Genomic DNA, 21,891 nt, shown 5'->3' on the forward strand with positions numbered 1-21,891 from the left:
TAAAAGAAAGATCCACGAAGTAACGTAAAGTGTAACAATTTAAAGCACCATAACTTTTCGTATCAATGTCATTATTAGCATGAACTATATACAGGGTGGCCATAAATTTAAAAAAAAAAAAAAATTCCATGACTTTTCCAGCTTTTCCAGAACCTAAAACCTAGTTTTCTCTGATACTTGCCCAGTTCTAGTAAGTTACTAATTGTAAGACCTAAATCTTTCAGCTTATTCACTCTATACTAGGTTGAAATTCAATTCGAATTGAAGAAAAATATAATTTCGAAAAAAGTCAGTTTAAGCCAATTTGTTTTCTCGACGAGAAAAAGTAAGTTTGTTACCGTAAAAAAAATCATTTCTAATTTCCATGATAGAAAACTGATATTTTCACCTTTTTCCACGACCAAATTAAAAAACGCATGTTTCATCGGATCTATTACACATATGTACGTTATTATTATATAATATTTCAAATTATTTTCCAAAAACACGAATTTCAATCTGAATAATTTGTTCTGACGACCTAATCATTGTGCAGGTATGGTTCAAATAATGTTTGTTTCTTTCTGTTTGTAGTTTGTTATTATTATACCGACCGGTCATATGAATGGTGCGCGTGTATCTACTTCAACGTAGGGCCGTTGAACCTTACAAAGGTAGAGCCACAGCTCGTGTACGGAGGTACATAGCATACGTAGGTAGGTGCGTTATGTATCTACGTACGGGTACACGTAAAGACTTGGCCAGGTTGCGGAAGACATGCGAGAAACGCGTTAGAGGGACCAAAGAGAGATCCATCGTAACTATAATACATACTTACTTAAAATCGGTGAATTACCGAATCGATGCGTTAAGTTTTTTGTTTTTTGTTTTTTGTTTTGTCAATTAGTGAAAATTGTACGAGAAAATCAGCCAAGAATTGTTCAAACCAAAAAAACTCACGATGAGAATAAACTCGTTGTATTTATTCGAATCGATTTAAGGATGTATATTAATTTGTACAATTGAACTTTGGAAACAAGAGACATAAAGAAAAATAACACCGACAACTTTAATAGTATAATCGTATAAATAAGGAATGAAACGAATGAAAAAATGAGTACAGAATAATTTGATATTATTGCAGACGATTAACTGAAATCAATCGCAGAGTGATAATAATAATATAATTGTTACACGCGGTCGAAAATGTTTCAACGCGTCTGTGCAACTTCAAGTTGTAATTCATGCTCCGGAATACGTATTACGTATATACGCATATAAATGGCGGTAAACGGGTGCAGTAGCTGCGTTTACATGTGGGTGAGCAACGTACAAGTGCATTATTCATGTACGTAGACGATGAGAGAGACGAGCTATAGCTTGGAAGAATTCCGGTGAGCATAGCTTACAGGCGCCAGGATAACGGTCGAGTAACGATTTTACCTTTACACCGAGATCAATGCGGTAAAGGCGAATTAGATTCGGACAGCGTTTCCTCTGCCGCGCTATCAGAAATAATTCACGATCAACGGATCTTTTTATTCTTATTCTTATTGTCATTCATTTCGCCATTGCGTTTCAAAAGATCGATGTGATGTTAAGCAGCTGCGAAGGATTGAAAAATACTATTCGATTTTGCGTATTGAATTTCACGCGATTAGATACTTTTTTTTTTGAGAGAGAGAGAGAGAGATTTTTCTTTGTATACGGGGGCGGGGTTGAAGTTCTGGAAACGGTTAATACCGAATCATTTGGTGGGGAAACTTGTAGTAAAGAATAATCAAACTTTGAAGAAACAATGAAGTTTCGAATGGTCGTAAAGTGGACGGATTAAGATTCCGAAAATTCAAGTTACGATACAACAACGTTCGAAAAAAGAAAGTTTGGATGGAGTAAGATTCCGAAAATTAAAATATACTCACATAGTGGGTGTGAAAAATCAGAAAACCGAACATCACAATAATCAGGATTCCGAACAAAAAAACATCCAAAACAAAGAACGATCAAGCTGGTGAAATTTTACCAGGGCAGAAATTCACAGAACTGAAAATTTTTCATCACTCGGAAATTCGATGCTTCGGATATTTTAAATTCCATCATTTTCGCGCTTTCGGAGCTTTGATTTGTCGGAGTTACGCAGTTTTGTCCTTTCGGAACTTTTCAAATTTGGAATTTGAACCCCGCCCCTGTATACGCGTAACAAGTTGGAGTAATCCATAGGCACGATCTAATCATCTATAACAGGATACAAAATTGTGTGTAACTGCGAAAAAATAAATTAAAAATCTTTAATTTCATTCGTGAAACAACAATATTTCAACACGTTTTAATTGAAAATTCTATACAGTAATAAACTGGTTTGTGATTCTTTCGAAGATCGCCTTGTTTGGTCACGATTGCGAAACATCGACTCGAAGGCCATATCGCAAGGATTCGCGAGTAAGTATGTCGAGAATTACGGATCGTCTTACTGTCTGTTAGACCGCGGCAAGCGAATTGCACGTGGTCAAATAGTGGAGCTACAACAACGAGTATTTCTCGAATTACGTAAACCCGCATGCGACTGCGTACACTCATTATACGTACAAGTGTGCATAGATATACATGTTCAATTCGCAATTCTACACGCAATTTATAATACATATAACGCTGCAACTTCATTCATGAATGAAACGGCTAAAGATATACATTGCATATGTCTGCGTATTTGAATGTAAATTCTCCGTCGCAATCTGTAGTCGTCGAATTTACGCTTATAGAAAATACGGAGAATGATTGACGAAGAAATGACAATGGTCTGAGTACAAATCAAAATTACTCCAGCTGCGAAAAAAAAAAGAAGGAAAATTCCAATTAAATCTCCAGTTTTGTTCAAATTTTGTCACAATTAAAAGATTAATAACGTATCACTCGTACCCTTTGAAATAGTAGGATCGTTGAAAACTTCGGAAGTAAATTGAAATCGAACATTATTTATCATTAATTTTGTTTTCTTCAATCTCCCGGCGACTTTTTCGAAACTTGTTTTTCAAGAGCGTGTATCTAAACAACGAGTAAAAATTTTCCAGATTTTCAAAACGCGAAATGAAAGTTTCGTTCTTCCACTTTGGAGATGAAACGAAAAGTTTTCGAAAATCGTTCAACACGTTTGGATTCTCTTCGCGTTTCAAATCGGTCTTTTTTGATTTTCTTGCCCACCCTGTATATAAAAATGTAGGTACCGTGATAATATATCATGCGGTTTATGACCGAAATAATGAATTGAACGCAGCCTGCTATTGCTATACTAAATACACCTGCGGCAGGAAGTGAATAATACAATAGACTGCTGCTACTTTTTCCCAGTTTTCTAAAACCGCTCTTACAAAGCAGATACGTGTATCCGTATACACAAATATATTACAACATACGAACACCAACCAATACCTGCTGCTCCAGGCAAAATCAGAAAAAGTATACGGAGAAGCTATATGGGAAAGCTCATATACGAGATGTATACGTGTACATATAATGTTATACGCATCAGCATAATTGTTATTAATTATATAGAAGAGCGATGCGTATCTCTTTGCGTAAGACAATAGGCGGGATACGAATGTATGTATGTAAGGATTAATATATATATGTATATATTGTATATATATATACTTTTAACATCTATCGTAGAATGGTTAATATAAAATAAAATACACATATATATATATATCCTTGTACATCAATTTATACGTTCTGTTGAACAAGGCGTACTATACGTGTGTGTGTGTGTGTATATGTGTATGGCGGGTAAAAGAATGAGGGAATGAATCGGTAGTTCTGAGAAAGTTTGGAGAGAGCATGGTTATATTATAAATCGCCTCAAGGGAATATATATAAATATACATATACATATATATATATATGTGTATATAAACTTATATGGAACAATTTAGCCGAGGAATGAAACGCGCAATTCGAAAATATTTAGGTACTCTTGTACACATATCCTATGAACTATTATTACTTGCCACCTTATACGCTTCGAAAAAATAAAAATACTATTCTCTTATTAAACACGTATAATATATGTAAGTCATACGGATTCAAGACTATGTAATTAGCCTGTTTGTCTGTGTGGTTTTTCAATAATTTAATTTTTCCTTCTTCTCTTATTGTTCCAAGTTCAAAATTGAATCGTAAGTGAAAAATTTTCCACCGTAGGAGACAAAGTTTACGTAAAGATCATTGATCAGTGAAGAGAAAAAAATTTCACTTTGAAAGAATTTACTACGATAAAATAGAATAAAACAATTTTATCGCCAATTCGAGGCGTTATAATCATAAAATACCGGCGATGTAATCATAACTGTAATTGAAATAATTATCAAGTTCGTCGGTTGTTGAAAGATAATTTATTCTTAGCCGATTGCTTTGTTCTGTAGAATATTACGCGTAGGTGTAATACATTTGCACAATAATTACACGATAAAAAGAAATAAAATGACAATTTGTACAACTGTAGTGAAATGATAAAAACCGTGTTCGGAAAAGTGACAAAAACACCGAGTAGCGTTTAGTTTATAATAAGAAAGGTTCGATCGTGATATTTAACGAATGAACCGTTTATTGTACTCTTGTTAACGCGATTAATCACGGCTGCCAGTTGTTTCTCACGGATCGCAGGCAGTAAGGAACGATTGTGAGAGAAAATTGAAGGAAACAAAAATGGACAGGGAAGAAATAAAACAGAGCAATAATAGGTCCACGCATAATACCGTCGACCAATATATACCGTGCAGACAAAACCGCGGTATCATTTACATAGCTATATATATATATATATATATATATATATATATATACATGTTACAATAACTGTGAAATACCAGATTCCGTTCGTTGGATCGTTGCAAATTTTTTACACTACCGAGCAGTTTGTGAATCTTTGTTTATAATGGTTTGGACGAAGTTAAAAGATCCCCTTATTTACATTAGGGTGGTCCAAAAAAATATAATATTTGTTCGAAAACGAAAATTAGAGCATCAAATTCAAATTTCATATCAATTATATTATCCTATCGTAAGCATATCAACAGCGTATCAACTTATCTCTAAAACATAAGTTTTCTCACAACTCTTTACAAGTGCTGATAGTTTTTCGATTAGTTTTTGCGATTCGTTGTAAAGATTCACGTGTCGGTGCTATTTTACACAATTTTCATCCTTCGTAAGAACGCGTATCGTTGTAACTACACAACCTCTCAGACTTATAGGTTCGGTAGTAAATCACGTGTGTATAACTTGTACTCAGAAACGTGTCAAGTCCTCGAAGTTTATCTCGAGGAGTTTAGATGCACGCATTAAGTATACGTATCAGGTGTACAGTCTGATCAAAAAAATTGTAACGACAGAAAAATTAGAAAGACCATGTAGAAAGTATAAAATATACACGTGAAATTCGTAAACTCGCGTGTTGAAAATCTTTGTATTTTCTAATTCACAATCTCGTGAGAAGGAAATCGAGGCCGGCATTATTTATACACAGACAAGCTGACCGAGCTTGGAACGCAGAGGTGTTTTATATTTCAGAACGTGGATGATCAGGATCGTGTTAAATGAATTAGGGAAATGTATATATATATATAAAAGCATGGTGTAGGAGCTAATGAGTTTGGTATGGAAATGCAGCAGCAACTCGCCGCAGACTACGGGTCGATATAACTGTTGGTTAATGATCCTTAATTGCACCGCCTTCTCGACAGAATTAAATTATAAACGGCGGAAATGTAAGAAATGAATTAATGATAACAGAAATAAAACAAAAATACAATGTGTATAAATCGTGCGATGTACGGTGTATAATTGGACACCGGTTTTAAGAGGACCGGTGGGTCGAATTAGCCTCGAAAGTGTACTTTTTCAGGAAATTTAATCATTAATTAGGACGAAATGGATGCCGGTAAAAAATATTTTGCTCACAGTAAAATAAGTTTCAATTCTTGAAATTACTTACAATTAGGTAATTCGATAAACCAAGTTACCTTCACGTTTTTGGCTGTCAAATCCGCAATTTTTGGAATTTCTCAAAAATTGAAACGCCAAAATACGCACGTACAGAATATGCAAATATGTATATATATATATATTAGCAGTGCAAATCATGTTAATGATTTTTCACCGTTCATCAATCTACGTAGAGGAATTTTTGCATCGATTGTTTTTTTTTATTTTTTTTTCTAAGAAAGTGTTGTACATAAGGTATACTTTTTCATACTTCGATATAACGGATGTGAAAGAGTAATTTTCATCGTTCGAGGTGTGCAATTGTACTATGATATACGCGAAAATTACAATTATTACGAACGCGGTAGATTTCTGTAATAACTGAAATTGCACTGAATATCGTGAAAAAGATATGCAGTTGAGAAAGTGTTGTCGTTAAATACGTTGCGGAAAATCAAGCGAAATGGTTAAAAAAATTACGTCGTAGATAATGGTAAGAAAGAAAATTACGCGTTTCTCGATCGTACGCGACTTCCGCCGAGTATAACGACGAATAAAGATTTATTATAATTAGGTGCGAATTCACACATTGTTTAAATACGGTAGAAATTGCAATTTTTTCTCTCAAGTTTAATCAGCATTCCGAAAAAATAACACCAACCGCGTATGGAATGAAAAATTATTGTAGAAAAACCAATTGTATAATTAATCGCGTTGTATTTTTTTTTTTTTTCTTTTTTTTTTACCGTATAAAATAGTACACGTTTAGGTATATTTGTAAATAATGCACATGATGCAATTACATCGATTGAGCGGAGTCAGAGCGTAGCGACGATTGCGGAGAAAATCGAGAGTAAATAACAAACGTACGTATAAAACCGTCTGTATTATCTACAATGATGCATATGCACAGGATATTATAGGTATATACAGCTTGTATCTGTGGTCGCGAATAATTCGCGCTCTGCACTTGCCGCCAAACCCGCAGGGATATCGAATGTCGAGATACGATACACCGATACTATTATAATATTTATATGGTAACCGCAGAACACCTACTGCATAAATAGCTAACTGCATATTATATACAGTGAAAATAGTATTCGACTTTTGAATAGTTCCCTGCGTACCATGATTTCAAATACAATCGCAAAATCCCCAGATATTTCAATCAAAACGCACATAAATACACGCGGCACTAGGGTGGCAACGAATTTTTTCCAACTTACCCCACAAGTTAACTTTAAATAATTTAATAAACATTATACAATATTTTTCAGATTTTTTTCTCAACTTTAAGGCCTGCAACAAGGAGGATTTCCCCATTTAAAATACACGCGTTTGAAGCACATTCTTAGCATATATGTACTTTACTGTAAGAGTGATAATGTTAAAAAAAAATCTATAACTGGGAGGTTCTAGTGAGCTTTAGTATTAGCGCTACTATGTGAGAAGAAAATTCGCATCATCATACCAGGTAATTTAGACAAATTGCACTTCCTTTAAATGTAAGAAAACATTTCAGATTTTGAGGGTGTGCAATTCGTTGGGATTGCATCGTATGATGATGTAAATTTTTTATCAAATAGTAGCTCTAGTGTCCGCTAAAACCTCATGGTTACAGCTTTTTCTGAACATCATTACCCTTACAATAAAATATATGCTAACAATGTGTTCGAAACACGTGTATTTTGAATGGGGGAAAGCCAGCGTTTTACAGAAACGGGTTAAAGTTGAGATAAAAACCTGAAAAAAAATTATGGAATTGTTTTTGAATTATTTAAAGTCGATTTGGGGGGCGGCCCGAGAAAAAAAATGGTCAACACCCTAAACAAGGACCACCCTAATGAAGAACGAATGAAAGCATGGTAAGAAAAATATCCGCAATGTTTCGAAACAGTATTTTAAGCGCAAAATATTGAGAATTCAGTGAGTTATGATTTTTTGAGCAGCATGATTCATTTTTCGGTAGTTTGGTTGTTTTAAGAATTTTTTTTCTCCTATTAAAAATTTCACTTCGCTGAACATACTTAATTTACCTTGAAACATCACAGTCAAAGGGTATCTCAGAATTTTTGTCAATTTATTCGAATCGATAAATCCGTTTCTATTTGTATACAGACCTTATTCTTATTGGGCTTGTCCATGATCCGATATGAGGGTGAACCGTTGCTGGAGGCTGCGATGACGGTGCCCGCCTTACGCGACACGCATTGCCCCATATAGATCTGCTAACTTCACTCGAACGTATCCTGATAATGCGTGATAAAATTCATGGTATTAGTATTGGAAAATTAGAATTACGATACTACTGTAAATTTTTACAGAGTTACTGTTGCAAAAGTATTACAGAGAACGATAAAGAAACCGAAGGCACTAAAAGAGGTGAATTTAGATCATAGAGATCAGCGGTGTAACGTATCATATTAATCGATGGTTAGTTTGATATTAGTATAACGAATGACGGTGTTTGTATGTCATGACAGATGTTTGTTGTTATTGTGAGACCAATTATTTTATACCTGTGCAAAAGTCAAAAAAGCGGAGTGAAGAATAGATCTATATTAAGTTGTCCTTGCCGACTATAGTCTGTGCTGGTGAATATTCAGAATCACCATTACGTATCGAATCTCGACAATGTCATCGGTCTTAACTCCGTGTGATCTACGGAATTTGCAAGTAAGGATCGGAGATGATACGAATCTTATCTACAATAAAAATGAAACCCATGGTCAAAAAAATCAAAAACTCGGTGAAAGAGATGATTTTTTTTCATACACTCTACACCGTGTTTAAAAATAAAAAAATATCGCCGATGGTGAGGGTCGGACCTAGGTTAGTTTGGATCGGAATACCTTATACACAAGATTAATTGCACGTAGTGAAGGAACTAAGATAAGTTTTACCTCATTTTCACTTCCATTGTTTCTTTAAATTAATTTTCTCATCAATCCTGCCGCAAAGTCACGAATGAATAAGACGAAGAAGAAACGAACGAACGGAGATCAACGTACCTATTCAACCTGCATCGAGTCTGATAAAACATCATCGCAATTTACAGCTCGCAACAACACTTCTAAACCAGCAACTGATGTTCGTGTAGCCTATTTATCGCGTAAAAGAATATATCATATACCCGCCTAGACTCGCGGACCTTTTACATTCTACTCTACTCTATTGTAACAACCTATCTCCAGTACGTTCCACATTCTAGAGTTACACCGCATCCATTTACGCGGTACCGTATCTTACATACACACTTGTACCGGCTATTCTGTCTGTCTATTCGTAGTTAATATAACTTTAAACTTATAGGTACGTATGCGGAGAATGGTACGAAAAAATAAACGGCATAGAAAAGACTTTTCAAAAATACTGGTCAAGGTTTGACAGTGCTTCTTGGCGGTCGTGTAAAGTTGCTGTACTTTTGCTGGTCCGTTTCTCACTCACCATTGACCGTATAAACTTTCGATATTGGAATGACGGGTTTGTTTTTTTTTTTTTTTTTTTTTTTTATACATCAACCGGTAATCATTGCAGCCTTTGGCTACCGGGAACGGTTTCGAAATTGCTTACAGGAGCACGATTGATCTGTTTCCGGATATACAGACTTTATTAAAAGAGTGAAATAGACTTTATAAACGCTCTCAATCACGAAACGAAATTTTCGACAATGAAGCGGAATTTCTTAAATGAAAAAAATGATCAAAATTTCTAAATAATTAAAATGAACTTAAAAATCCGAATAATATAATCGTGGCTTTTATCTTTGCTCGCAACTCACTTTAGAAATCTACGCACATACTAAATCTTAGGCGTTCGCAAGGGTACCAAAATCAGCCGACCGCCTATCGGGACACGATTGGACGCTAAAATTCGAACTAAAATTGAAAATCCAGGGATAATGCTGAAGATTATCCTTTTCCCTAGCATAATGCACGTATCAAGGCTTTGCGGGCAGGTAAAACATCGCTCCGAAAGCGTTGAATTTGGTCACCGCTGCATCGTAATGGGATTCATGGAAGCGGTGTCGAGGAGTCCCGAATCAGGTTTACTGCGGACACTCACAGTCGATGACACCGTCAAGTATGTGCACGATATGTGCAGAGAGACGAGCTTATACGAGGAAACTGCAGAGATAATAAAATACCATTCGAACAATTACCGGAGATATAAACCAGGACTGATCACACCTGCATTTCAGTTTTCTGAACCGTGACATCGACTCCGTATTAGCTAAATCACCGTCAGATGCGGGACATTGACCGGGTCACGGGCTTTGGTGAAGGTATACAGATCAAAAGATGAGAACAAAAAAAAAAAAAAATAAATAAAAGGGGTTAACTGGATTTGCAAAAAATAACTTGCTACAGATAAATTTATTCCAAGCTTGAATTATTAATTAACCCTTTTAGTCACAGAAGCCCCTAAAGCGAAAAAAACAAAAATTTGAAAGTCTACCGGAGAAGAAATGAGTGGCATGTTTTAATTTGAAAAGAAAGAAAAGGGTGCCACTATAAGTATATAGTGACGATTTCTGTGACTGAAAGGGTTAAAGTAATTAATTGATCAAGGAGTGTGAAAAGAAGTGAATGATTAGTGGTTTGACCAAGATTCGAGGATGGATTTATTCGGTTCTTAAAATATCATTTCCGGTTCGTACGTAAAATGTGAAAGGGAAAAAAGGATGACACAGTTCAGCAGCAGCAGCAGCGGCAACACTAGCGGTGTAGTGAAATGCTTATGGGAGTCGGAATGCCGAAAATAAATCTGTAGATATCTAGACTCCTCCTGCTTACTTATTGTTAGGTACCTACACGTACGACTATCGCAGCGCCGAAGAGCAGATGAGAAGAAGATGAGGATACGATCTGCTTTTTACCATCGTCATGGCCGTTGTATAAGCGGCGTGCAGCGTATTGTATTCTAACGGTATAGTATGGCTCATTTTTTAACTCCTACTACGGCTGGTGGCGTCTAACAACGCGAACTCTCGACCTTTAATCCACTCTCTAGCTTTCGCGGTTAACCGCTACGTCTAACGATCACCAATCGGATAGTTTTCATTCTTTCTTTCCTTTCGATTTTTTTTGTTTTTTTTTGTTTACGATGTTTTGTGCCGATAATAAACACCGCGATCTTTCATTACGCTTGTTAGAATAAAAATACGGTGAGAATATTATTGTCGACGAAATTATACAGTGAGAATGACCAAAGAGCTTATTTCCCCTTAACAAACGTAAATGGTATTTGGATGTGGTGAAATAAATGTTTTTTTATTATTATCAAATCTTAATCGATAATAATAACGATAAATTGATTTTGCCATATTCAAATATGTACGTTTGTTGTTAACAGTAAATAAAATCTTTTCTCCGTGTAACTGTGAGTAGGAAAATGTATTCAGATGTTTAAATAGGTAGACGTTGTTTGTCTAATCGTTTCTAATCCCTGCGGCGTTGAGAAGAGAACCGACACGTAGATATGAAATTATTTTTACAGATATACGGCTGTATACCCGTTATACATGAATCGTGATGTGAGACCGCATCTGCAAGTGAGAAGCAATTTGAAAAACGGGATATCGGAAGAGAGAGAGGGACAGAGAGAGAGAGAGAGAGGAGGAAATTTGTGGCAAAGAGAATTACCACGAGATTGTGATGACGATCATGATGGTGAGTGACGAGACGAGTTATGCATGCAATACGATACTCATGGCATTTATCATGACAGTAGACTTAAATAATTAGCTGCAGGTGAGTGAGCCTTAATACCAACGTTGTTGCAACGACTAACGCGTGTGGTTGAGTGTCAGGTGTATCATTTATACAATTTAAATGTATGCATAGGTATAATAAGCCGAGTATTTTGTTATGTGGTTTATTCTCGCACGTCGCAAGAGATTCGATACAAAACATTCGTTATTAAATTTTTGTAATGCAAATAATAAAATGCATCGAAAAAGGAGAAGAAGAAGAAGAGATGAAAAATGTTTGGAGAATAAATGTAAGGTTTGTAATTAATAAGGAGAAAAGAAAAATTCGAATGAAGGAAAACCGCGAACGACGATTGAATTGCATTGCAATTAAGAGTGTACTGTATTAGTCAGTCTTTACCGACTAAGTAAATTGTCGCTTACATTGACGATTATCAAAGCGTATGCATCTAATCACTGATTGAATGACTATAGCATCGGTCTTTAAATTCTCGTACACGCATATAAAATGTTTTGTTAAAAATCTACGTAGTTTTAAAAAAATTTTCCTAAGACACAGTGACTAATATCGAAGGACACTTTACAGTTGTGTATACGAATTATCACAGTTTTCCAATTTTCTAATTAAAACTCATTTGCTTTTTAATACCTTTATTTTGTTAGTTGGAAACAAATGAAACACGACTTCAGTGGCTGCTGTGGGTGATAGAAATATATTCCTAAGTCGTTAAAACTTCGATGTAAAAACAATTCCGTAGAAATTTGATGATCGATTACCGACTTTCAACCGAATACGAAAAAGTATAGGTATCTAAACAACAACCCGTGAATGCAACGCTGTGATTGACAAAATTTGTCATAATTACCTGTATATAACGTACACTAATCTGTAATGACATAATTATTCTCTGCGATGCAACGAGTAATTTATACCTGGAGTTATAATCCCTGCACGGCCATGCTACAGCTAATGAGTTATACAAACGTGACTGTATAACTTGATGTAATATATACAGATATATATATATGTGTGTGTAAATATACAGGCACATGCCCGTAGCAGAGATGTTACAATATAGGTATAACGAGGAAGGCAACTAGGTAAAGGTACAAGCAATGCGGAAGTTGAACTCTCAAGTCAAGGATAAGTATTAGCCGCTATGTTCCGCAGATCTCTGCAATGGTACAGAGAAGAAGATCTCTTGCAATATATTATGCATGATGATAAGTTTAAACTCGGTTTCAACTCATCTTACTCAGTCATGCCGGAGTGTTTTTCTTTTCATATCATTGGTGCAGAAAACTTGTGAATTTTCTTTTCTCAATACGTACAAACACACGTATACATGGATTGCATAACCGGAATTTGTATGTACATTGTTTAATGTAAAATACTTCGATCACGTCTATGAAACGTGAAAATATAACTGAATATTGAGTTGGAGTCAACGACACGATAAATCGATGCAGTAATATCGATTCGATACGCCCGAGGTGCGATAATCATTCACGCTATGGATAATATAATGATAATAATAATCACTAACGTTCACGAAAAAATCATTCTAATCGATAGCTTTGAAACATATCGCGTATACCAATGCATTTGAAGATTACGAAATTTGTGCATTCTGAACACAATTTGAGCATAGAAAGAATGCGGTTAGTCCTTACGGTCGATTATAATATTAGATTAGGTATATTCAGAGAGTATAATATTGTTAATAAGAATAATATGTAATCATATATGGATATTACTAGTATTGTGTTTGTGCTGGTATTGTACATATGTGTAATTTCGTACCTACATACTGCAACCCAGAAATCATCGCGCATGCACCACATCCGCATTATTATATGTATACCTACCAAAAGCTTCGATAAAAGATTAATAACAAAAAAAAAAAAAAAAACCGCGAAATTATTATAGCATACGAAGTATAAATTGCATTTATCCCTTCCACCTCAGATTGTTAATACACGTGTTTTTTTCAACGTGGGTTTCATCATTTAGGCACATACATATTTACTCACAAAAATAAAAATCCTCCCGGCGAACAACCAGACGTGTCCGGATGATCTCTTAAATAAGCTGTAAAAACAAATTCAGCAATTTTTCTTCATTTTCTTTCTTCCCAACAATATTTCCCACCCTCTTTCCACCATCTCATTTATCATTGATCTACACTGTACGTACATTATTATTGTTACTATAATTATGATCGCGAATTTCCGACTTCGAAAAATTTATCGCCTCTTCTTTACACAAAATTGTAATATCATCTCTAAAGTAGACACGTTGAATGCTCAATGAAAATTAGCCATAATCTGTAAAATTTGATTAAGAAATTAAAGACTTTCGAAACAAGCCCCGACATTGTGGTATTTACTCGTTGGAATCTCAAGGCATTGTTTGAAAAGTATTCTTGCAAATCGATTTGATAATAAACAAATGTGGGACCTAACTCATACGGTATATTATAATCATTAGAAAACCAAGTCAGCTGTAGATGCGGTACGACACATAAATATAAATGATAAACGTGTTTCGTATTTCGTCACACGTTTGTGGTGACCTCGCGTAGGTATACCAGTAATTGGATTAGCCTCTATTCAGAGTGTGTAAAAAGCTCCACGTATGCGTACAGGGGGTATGTAAGAATTGGATTATTAGTTTCGGAAGATATCAACGCGTCGTTTTATCCGTACGCGCGTCATTGGGAACGCGGCTGATTGGCATTACAATTGAAGCCGTTTTTCGTCCCGAATATCAAACAGGAGATGAAAAAGTTGTACGAGATTCCATTCGACGATCGATCTCGACTCTGAACTCCCTCCACGAGAATGAGAATCTTCGTTTCTACGTACCGTGCGTATTACGGCGTGCGATTATGGTCAGCTTTATCGTTTTCGAGTAACGATAATAGTTACAAGAATATACCTACGTATATGTAGGTACAGAAAGGGTCGAAAAAAAAGACGCCTGATTCGGACAAAAGAACGTCTACGTAAGACCGAGATGCATCGCGTGCGAGGTTCATGCATGACTATCACAATTTAACGCACGTGAACAAACGGCGTTGACTATCTTGTAATATTGCAGGTGCGGTGCATTATACGCACGCACAAGTTGTAGCATGAAAAAATTGAAAAGGGTTTCGGGGGGGGGGGGGGGGGGAAGACTCACCTTTTCTTACGCAGCTAAATATCTTGTAAAAATCAATAGAATCGGCGGTAGACATTATAAAACTTGACTGCAATCACACCTAAACACAACGGTGTATGAACCAGCACGCGCACATGTCACTTTAGGATTTACCAGGATTTAGTATTCAATTGTGAATTCTGATGCACAAACCGTCTCACGCGTCGTCGTTGATAACCGAACGGTAGATTATATGTACATGTATGCGTAGCGGTGCATCAATCTCACAGAATCCCGTACACTAAACCACACCTCCGCTTCTCAATGTTCTTTACTCACTGCCTACACGGCTACACCACCACCACCACCTGTCTCTCTGTCATTCGAATATTCAATAGCTCGGAACAAGGACGGAACATGCGTCGTGACGTCAGCCAACCTCTCGGCAACCGGCAACGGCGACTGAAGATATACGACTGTCGTTTGTTACAGTGCGACATTAGCGGCCGAATTTTAAACTATGTGTTCGATTCTGCGACGGTGGCCAGTTTTCGACCGAAACTGGCGCTCTCTGGCGCGAACGAGGTTGTCGGAACTAATATTGGTGGTAGTGTAGTGTCGGTACCGTCGGTAACCACGGTAATCGACTCCTATTTCCATCAAGAAAGCAGTGTGAACAGTGGAGAGCGAATTGAGGATTGGAAATTACTCATCAGCGAATGACTCTGGCCTTTGAAGCGTTTGCTGAGGATACATATCCTTAGTCAACGGTTGAAGTTTGCTGATGTTTGCCATTTGTTCATTCTCAAACCTCAACTCCTACTATAATCATTCGCCATTTTAAATGCGCTCTGCATTATACGCTGCTTTCATTATGGCAAATGCGGGTCGGTCTCGAGCCGAAGATTTCCAACATGCGCTTACGATCGAGGACAATCGAAAATCAGTCCTAAATATTGTAAAAATCTATATGGCGGCAGATAGCGCTAATACTAAAGAAACACGGAAAATATACAAGTTTTCTGTCCGTCCTTTCGTCTCTAATTTTTTCGATGACACTGGTGGCACTAGTAATGGTGGCGCCAGCTCCAGGAGTCTTGTTTTACTGTTGAATTCGTGAATTGTTATTAAAATGGCGGACACTGACCACAAGGGTAAAGATAGTTCGAGCGCGAAAGAATCGGGGGTAAAGCCGGAAAATCGTGAGAACAATTCAACGAACGGTGGTAAAGGATCTGGTGATGACGCGGATAGTCTCGAGGAGCAGCCCTTGGACATCGGGGAACACTACTTGGTCCGTAGGTCGGATGATTCATGGCGTGAGTACTTCAGATTGTGAAGTAGGTTATAACAGGAGGACTATAACGCGTCTTCGGACTATGCTCCGGACGCCAGACGTACGATCAGCACATATCAGACAACATGCATCTACGTGTGTCCGGACTTTTGGCATATTTTGTTCTACCTATACTTGCGAAAAGTTGAATTTCACTTTCAGGCGTTCAAATAGTGTTTACTTACATTGGTAAACAAAAGCTACAATCGTCACGTTTCATTCAACACTAACGGCACAATTACAGATCCGGCGGAAATCATTCAAACGAGATATAATGAGGGGGAAGGCCATTATGAATACTACGTGCACTATGAAGGATATAATAGAAGATTGGACGAGTGGGTACCTAGAGACAGGATAATGTCTAGCAGATTTGACATGAGCGATCAGAGCTGGAAGAATAGCGACAGGAATCCAGCTAGTGATTTGTTAGCAGATTCATCGGACAGGAAAATAACGCGAAATCAGAAGAGGCGACACGACGAAATAAATCATATACAGAAAGTGGGTATAGCTGTTAATTTCATTTATTTAGCACAGAATGAACTATTTAGTGGAAGATATTATCGGCTCTGTAATGCCCATGTATATAATAGACCTACGCAGAAATGGATCCAACTACTGCTGCCTTGGAGAAAGAACATGAGGCCATAACGAAAGTGAAATATATTGACAGGATACAAATAGGTCAGCTTTAAATGTTACTTTACAAAATATTTGTAGATTTTTGTAAATTATTCGTAAAACAATAGAAAACTTAACATTTCATAAAATCTCCTCAGCTTATGTTTATAAGTACTTTAATGGAATTTTTTCTTGTGCCTTACCTCTATTGTTATGCTGAAACTCATTTTTTCAGGGCGATATGAAATAGACACGTGGTACTTCAGCCCATACCCTGAAGAATATGGTAAACAGCCAAAGTTATGGATATGTGAATACTGTCTGAAATATATGAGGCTCGAGAAAACTTACAGATACCACATGGTAATTAATCTAATTTAGTTGAAATTCATTGAACATGTATGCACACAACGTTAAAACTTCTAAAGTCAATGTGAGAAAGTGCTTTTCAAAAAATGCCTCTATTGTCAGATTATAATTCTCCGAAATACAATCAGCCATCAATCATAACGTCAGTCATACTAATTTTACAACTCTCTTGAAAACTACCTGATTCTAAATTTACCAAACACTGTTTTAAAAATATACTTTGTTACGCTAACGTTACCACGTTCAACGTTGCGTGCACAGTTTGCATATTTACATTTTAATTGATTTTCAGAGCGAATGTACTCACAGGCAGCCTGTTGGCAAAGAAATATATCGCAAAGGTACTCTGAGTATCTGGGAGGTTGATGGAAGAGAGCACAAGATATACTGCCAGAATCTCTGTTTGTTGGCCAAATTATTTCTGGATCACAAAACATTGTATTTCGATGTTGAGCCTTTTCTATTCTATATTCTCTGCGAAGTGGATAAACATGGAGCTCATTTAGTTGGTTACTTTTCGAAGGTATTAATTCTCAAACAAAAATATTATTTTTACCACAGTGAAGTCAGCTTCGCTTGTCCTCTAGCAATAAAACAAAAACTTTCATTCAGGAAAAAGAATCGCCGGATGGAAATAATGTTGCTTGCATTCTAACTCTGCCCCCGTTTCAACGACAAGGATATGGGAAGCTGCTCATCGCATTCAGTTATGAATTGAGCAGGATCGAGCAAACTGTTGGAAGCCCCGAAAAGCCTCTCAGTGATTTAGGAAAGCTTTCGTACAGGAGCTACTGGAGTTGGATTCTCCTGGAGATATTAAGAGATTTCAGAGGAACACTCAGCATCAAAGATTTGAGGTATAAAATTTACATTTTATATTTTATTAGTTTATGTCGATTTGCTTAATACTTGAAATCTAAGTGTAACTTATAGTGAATGAAACACATAATATTGTTACAGTCAAATGACTAGCATCTCACAGACTGACATTATTTCAACACTCCAAAGCATGAATATGGTGAAGTACTGGAAAGGACAGCACGTAATTTGCGTGACCCCAAAATTGGTTGAAGAACATATCAAAAGCAGCCAGTTTAAGCGACCTCGTTTGACAGTTGACTCGAGCTCCCTACGATGGGGGGCACCACCGCGTAAAAATATAAAACCAGGAAAGAAATGAATACAGTTGACGGCAAATTACGATAGTCGAACTAAAATTAACAATAGCACTATCATCCTGGTACATAAATTATTTTGTTCCGTATCATGAGAGTGTTACAGCATTTGAGGATGATTCAATTTATCAGCTGTAATTTATCAACAAACAAAATCTATGTGTATCAACGAACATTACATTTTTTATTTATGTAATAGTTGATATATCCATTAGTTTGCTACGGAATTATGTCGACTTTGTGCAGTTGAGTCAGATCACTGAAAATCGGCAAGATAGTTCAAATTGCTACCTCTAAATTACATACTGAAGCGTTGAGAGAGTATGAATGACGAATGTACGAAAGTAAAAAGGGAAACATGTAATTTACTATATGAATATATTACGATACATTTTGTGCGATTTGATTGTATCAGTGTTATCGCTGTACGTTAAAGAATTTCCTAATTATTTCATGCCCGTAGTTTGTTGCGTGAAAACTTCGTTACTGTGTATTAAAAAATTGTGGTAAAGTGCAGTTTATGTGAAGAAATTTATAGATCTTAATGGAAAAAATGCAACAAATTTCAAGTAAGGAAAATTCATTTCCTGTATCGTTGTAATATTATATTTTACCCATGAACTCTATGTGTATAATTTTAAGTTATATCTAGTTTTTGTATTTAGATCATAGACATGAAGGAAAAACAATTTACCATCGTATACGCTTATTATTGTTAAACATACATAGTACACACTTTAGAGTTAGGGTTGAGAATTACATTCGAAAAAGCCACATAGTATTGTGTGATTCTTATATATTTTTTGTAGAACAATTATTATTAAAATTAACAATGAACCGACACTAATTCTACTTCATAAAATCCTGTCCATTGTTATTTATTGAAGCATACAATTTAGAGCTTTGACGAAGATATTTGAAATTCCTTTGCCCAATGAACAGCATATTTAGCTGTACCCGGTGCAGTGCACACACCGTACCCTCCATGACCATAGTTATGAACCACCTGAACAGTTCATATTGAAATATTTAATAATTTCACAACTCGTAATTGGGATCCAAGATAAGTACGGGACTGAGCGATATATGGCTGTCAAAATCAGAAATTCGGCATATTATGGGAACACCGAAGCGTAGAACGAAGTACTTCATTCCAGCTATTATTAGTTTTTGGTTTAGTGTGTAAAGTAAACCGCACTACAAAAAAGTGTAATGACTTTCTACGTGTAGCAGATCGAGTCACTTAATATATTGGATTCCAATTCCTGAATTTCCGAATTTATTTATGATTTCGTTACTTCAAAAAGAAATACGTTTGTTACTGGGTACCCACTTTCATTTTCCCGTAACTCGGACTTTGTTCTGGTTCCACACGCACGGTTTCCCGGTGCGGTCTAATTCCAGTCAAATGTTTGATGGTTTCCCCTTTTGCAAGCGAGGGAACCAACTTGTTACACCTTTCGCGAATCGCTGCATATTCATGTGGACAAATCACGTTGCTCTCGGATTCAAAGCTTCGCACACCACCAAGAGTGCAAATTCCATTGAATCCCGGAATAATATACGTATCCAATTCGCCGTAGAAACATGTTTTAATCCAAGGTGCTTTTACCTAGAGTTTATTTTTTACGATGATTTGATCGAAAGAGCGAAAAATCATTACCGTTATAGATTGCATTTTCCCCCCCTTTTATACCTTTGCCACCTGTCCTCGGATAGGAACTAAACGTCGGTCGTTACACAAATACCGGGCACCCATACCCGTGCAATTAATAACCAAATCGAAGCTGGGTGATAATTCATTGATGCTATTTATTTTTTTCTCGATCAGCTTTACACCGGTTTCTTGGAGCCTGAATTTTAACAGCATATTAAATTTAAAAACTGTTCATTTTATCTGATGTAATAAATTATGTCGCATTATGCTACTAACTTCAACGTTGTCCACGGTAAGTGCAGCGTACATTCAGTAAGTAATGTAGTAAAGAATGTTCCGTAATTCCATTCGCCGCCAACCAATTCGAATTCATCTATCTTTGCCTTTCGGTACACAGGAACCAAGCCAGGTAACCAGCGATTCTATTCCCGTATGTAACACGAAAATAGTAAAGTATATTCCACAGCATACCGCTTCAGAATTGTAAAAATGTATTTATTTGTAATATATTACCTCGACTAAATTAGGATTGCTTTTAGCAAAAATGTACCCAGAAACTTCGGTAATACCGGCAATAGCTGCTTCGGGGCTTTTACGTATATTGTCGTAATATTCGTACGCATCCTTAACCCATTTTCTAAAAGATTCAAACTCTAAAAAACGTGGAATATTGACTCGGTGAAAGGTCAGGAAAGATTTCAAATTTTTGGAACTATATTCAATTTTTGAACCCTAAATTTATCATCGTTTTTATCGCAGATTTTTATGATTACGAATCTCGTCTTGCGTAACGGATACGGAATTTATACAGTATACAAGTATTTTCAGGCAATCAATACTCGCGTATATAACAACCTGGTTACATCTTCGGTGGGTCCAGAAAACGCGTTACCAACGCGAAATAATCCGGCAGCTACGTGGCTTGTGGTATCGTTAAAGCTGGAAGCAAAGATAGTGATGTCGGCGTTTCGAAATTCTGATTGTTTAAGTTCAAGGGAAGTGGTCAATCCGACGATACCACCTCCGATTACCGCGATTTTCATTATCACTCAATTAACAATGTCGAAGTTATTTATCGACTCCTTTTATAAACATAATCCGCCAGAGAACGGATGACCGTGTCGATGTTACTGTAACTATTAATAGCTTGACTTTGTTTATGTTGAACTGAAGCCAACGGTACGAATCAAAACTTTTTTTACGTTAGCATCAGTAACGATACGATGCGGTTGACACGATTAAACCAGACTGCGGACATTTCATCGTGCGCTGACCATTTGTATTAAGGCTCTCAAATGGAATAAACCATTATCGTTGGCTGCTATCTTTTCAGATTCCTGCTACTGTGTATACATCACACTCGTCAAACAACGCGTGTTTCCTCTGGCGTTTCACACTAATTCGTTTAGTCGTAATACGATCATGCGTACAAGGACGCGCAGAGCGCAGAGCACGGAGGCAAAAGAGAGATCATTGCTGCTCGGATGTTGAAAATATTCTTCAAGCGTATTTTTCATCATAGATTTCTTACACTTATTTGTATGTTTATCATGCCCTGTTTTCATTAAAATACTTATGATATCATTCAAGCGTATCTGACCGAATTTATATCGTATTTAAACGCATTCAATTTAAAAATCACATCGTTCTTAAATTTTTGCAGTCACCGTGTTTGATTATTTCTAAAGTAATAATTGAAATGGACGTTAAAAAAAGTCATGTAATTCCACTTGAGTACTCATTGGAGTGGAAAAAAATGTATAAATTCGTTGATAAATAGCGTAATAAATTGCGCAAGATAATGACGCCTGACTGTAAACGACCGAACATCCAAGTATCTGTGCTGAATTGATTGCAATAAGGCACTCCTTTGAGTATCTTCATTTCATCTCATTTATATTGTTATCGAAA

General features: G+C 36.3%; 3 protein-coding genes across 9 annotated transcripts in view; 1 reads left to right on the plus strand and 2 right to left on the minus strand.

Annotated features, from left to right (window-relative positions):
• LOC107220946 (probable serine/threonine-protein kinase DDB_G0282963) overlaps positions 1 to 15,282 on the minus strand; it is a 55,815-nt gene extending 40,533 nt beyond the window's left edge. For 6 of the 7 annotated variants that reach the window (XM_046745710.1, XM_046745706.1, XM_015659761.2 and 3 more), the window contains exons 1-2: positions 14,862 to 15,282; positions 8,082 to 8,210 (exon numbers count right to left, since the gene is read on the minus strand). In XM_046745710.1, the coding sequence (XP_046601666.1) occupies positions 8,082 to 8,180 (99 nt within the window). In that variant the 5' untranslated portion in view covers positions 8,181 to 8,210; positions 14,862 to 15,282. Of the gene's footprint in view, positions 1 to 8,081; positions 8,211 to 13,708; positions 13,767 to 14,861 lie in introns of all 7 variants that reach the window. The other variant, XM_046745699.1, reaches the window with a different exon arrangement.
• Positions 15,283 to 15,445: 163 nt separating this feature from the next.
• On the plus strand, positions 15,446 to 19,164 carry LOC107220962 (histone acetyltransferase KAT8). The gene is made up of 7 exons (XM_015659784.2): positions 15,446 to 16,138; positions 16,400 to 16,659; positions 16,752 to 16,842; positions 17,015 to 17,142; positions 17,441 to 17,671; positions 17,761 to 18,005; positions 18,109 to 19,164. The coding sequence occupies exons 1-7, from the start codon at positions 15,952 to 15,954 to the stop codon at positions 18,326 to 18,328; spliced, it is 1,362 nt and encodes a 453-aa protein (XP_015515270.1). The 5' UTR covers positions 15,446 to 15,951; the 3' UTR covers positions 18,329 to 19,164.
• LOC107220943 (D-amino-acid oxidase) lies at positions 18,671 to 21,818 on the minus strand. The gene is made up of 6 exons (XM_015659758.2): positions 20,836 to 21,818; positions 20,494 to 20,617; positions 20,257 to 20,402; positions 20,020 to 20,176; positions 19,657 to 19,935; positions 18,671 to 19,329 (listed from the first exon to the last, which is right to left on the minus strand). Exons 1-6 carry the CDS (start codon positions 21,021 to 21,023, stop codon positions 19,219 to 19,221), a joined length of 1,005 nt encoding a protein of 334 aa, XP_015515244.1. The 5' UTR covers positions 21,024 to 21,818; the 3' UTR covers positions 18,671 to 19,218.
• Between the last annotated feature and the right edge of the window lie 73 nt (positions 21,819 to 21,891).

This window comes from Neodiprion lecontei, chromosome 1 (genome assembly GCF_021901455.1).
Source record: "Neodiprion lecontei isolate iyNeoLeco1 chromosome 1, iyNeoLeco1.1, whole genome shotgun sequence".
NCBI classification, from domain to species: Eukaryota; Metazoa; Arthropoda; class Insecta; order Hymenoptera; family Diprionidae; genus Neodiprion; species Neodiprion lecontei.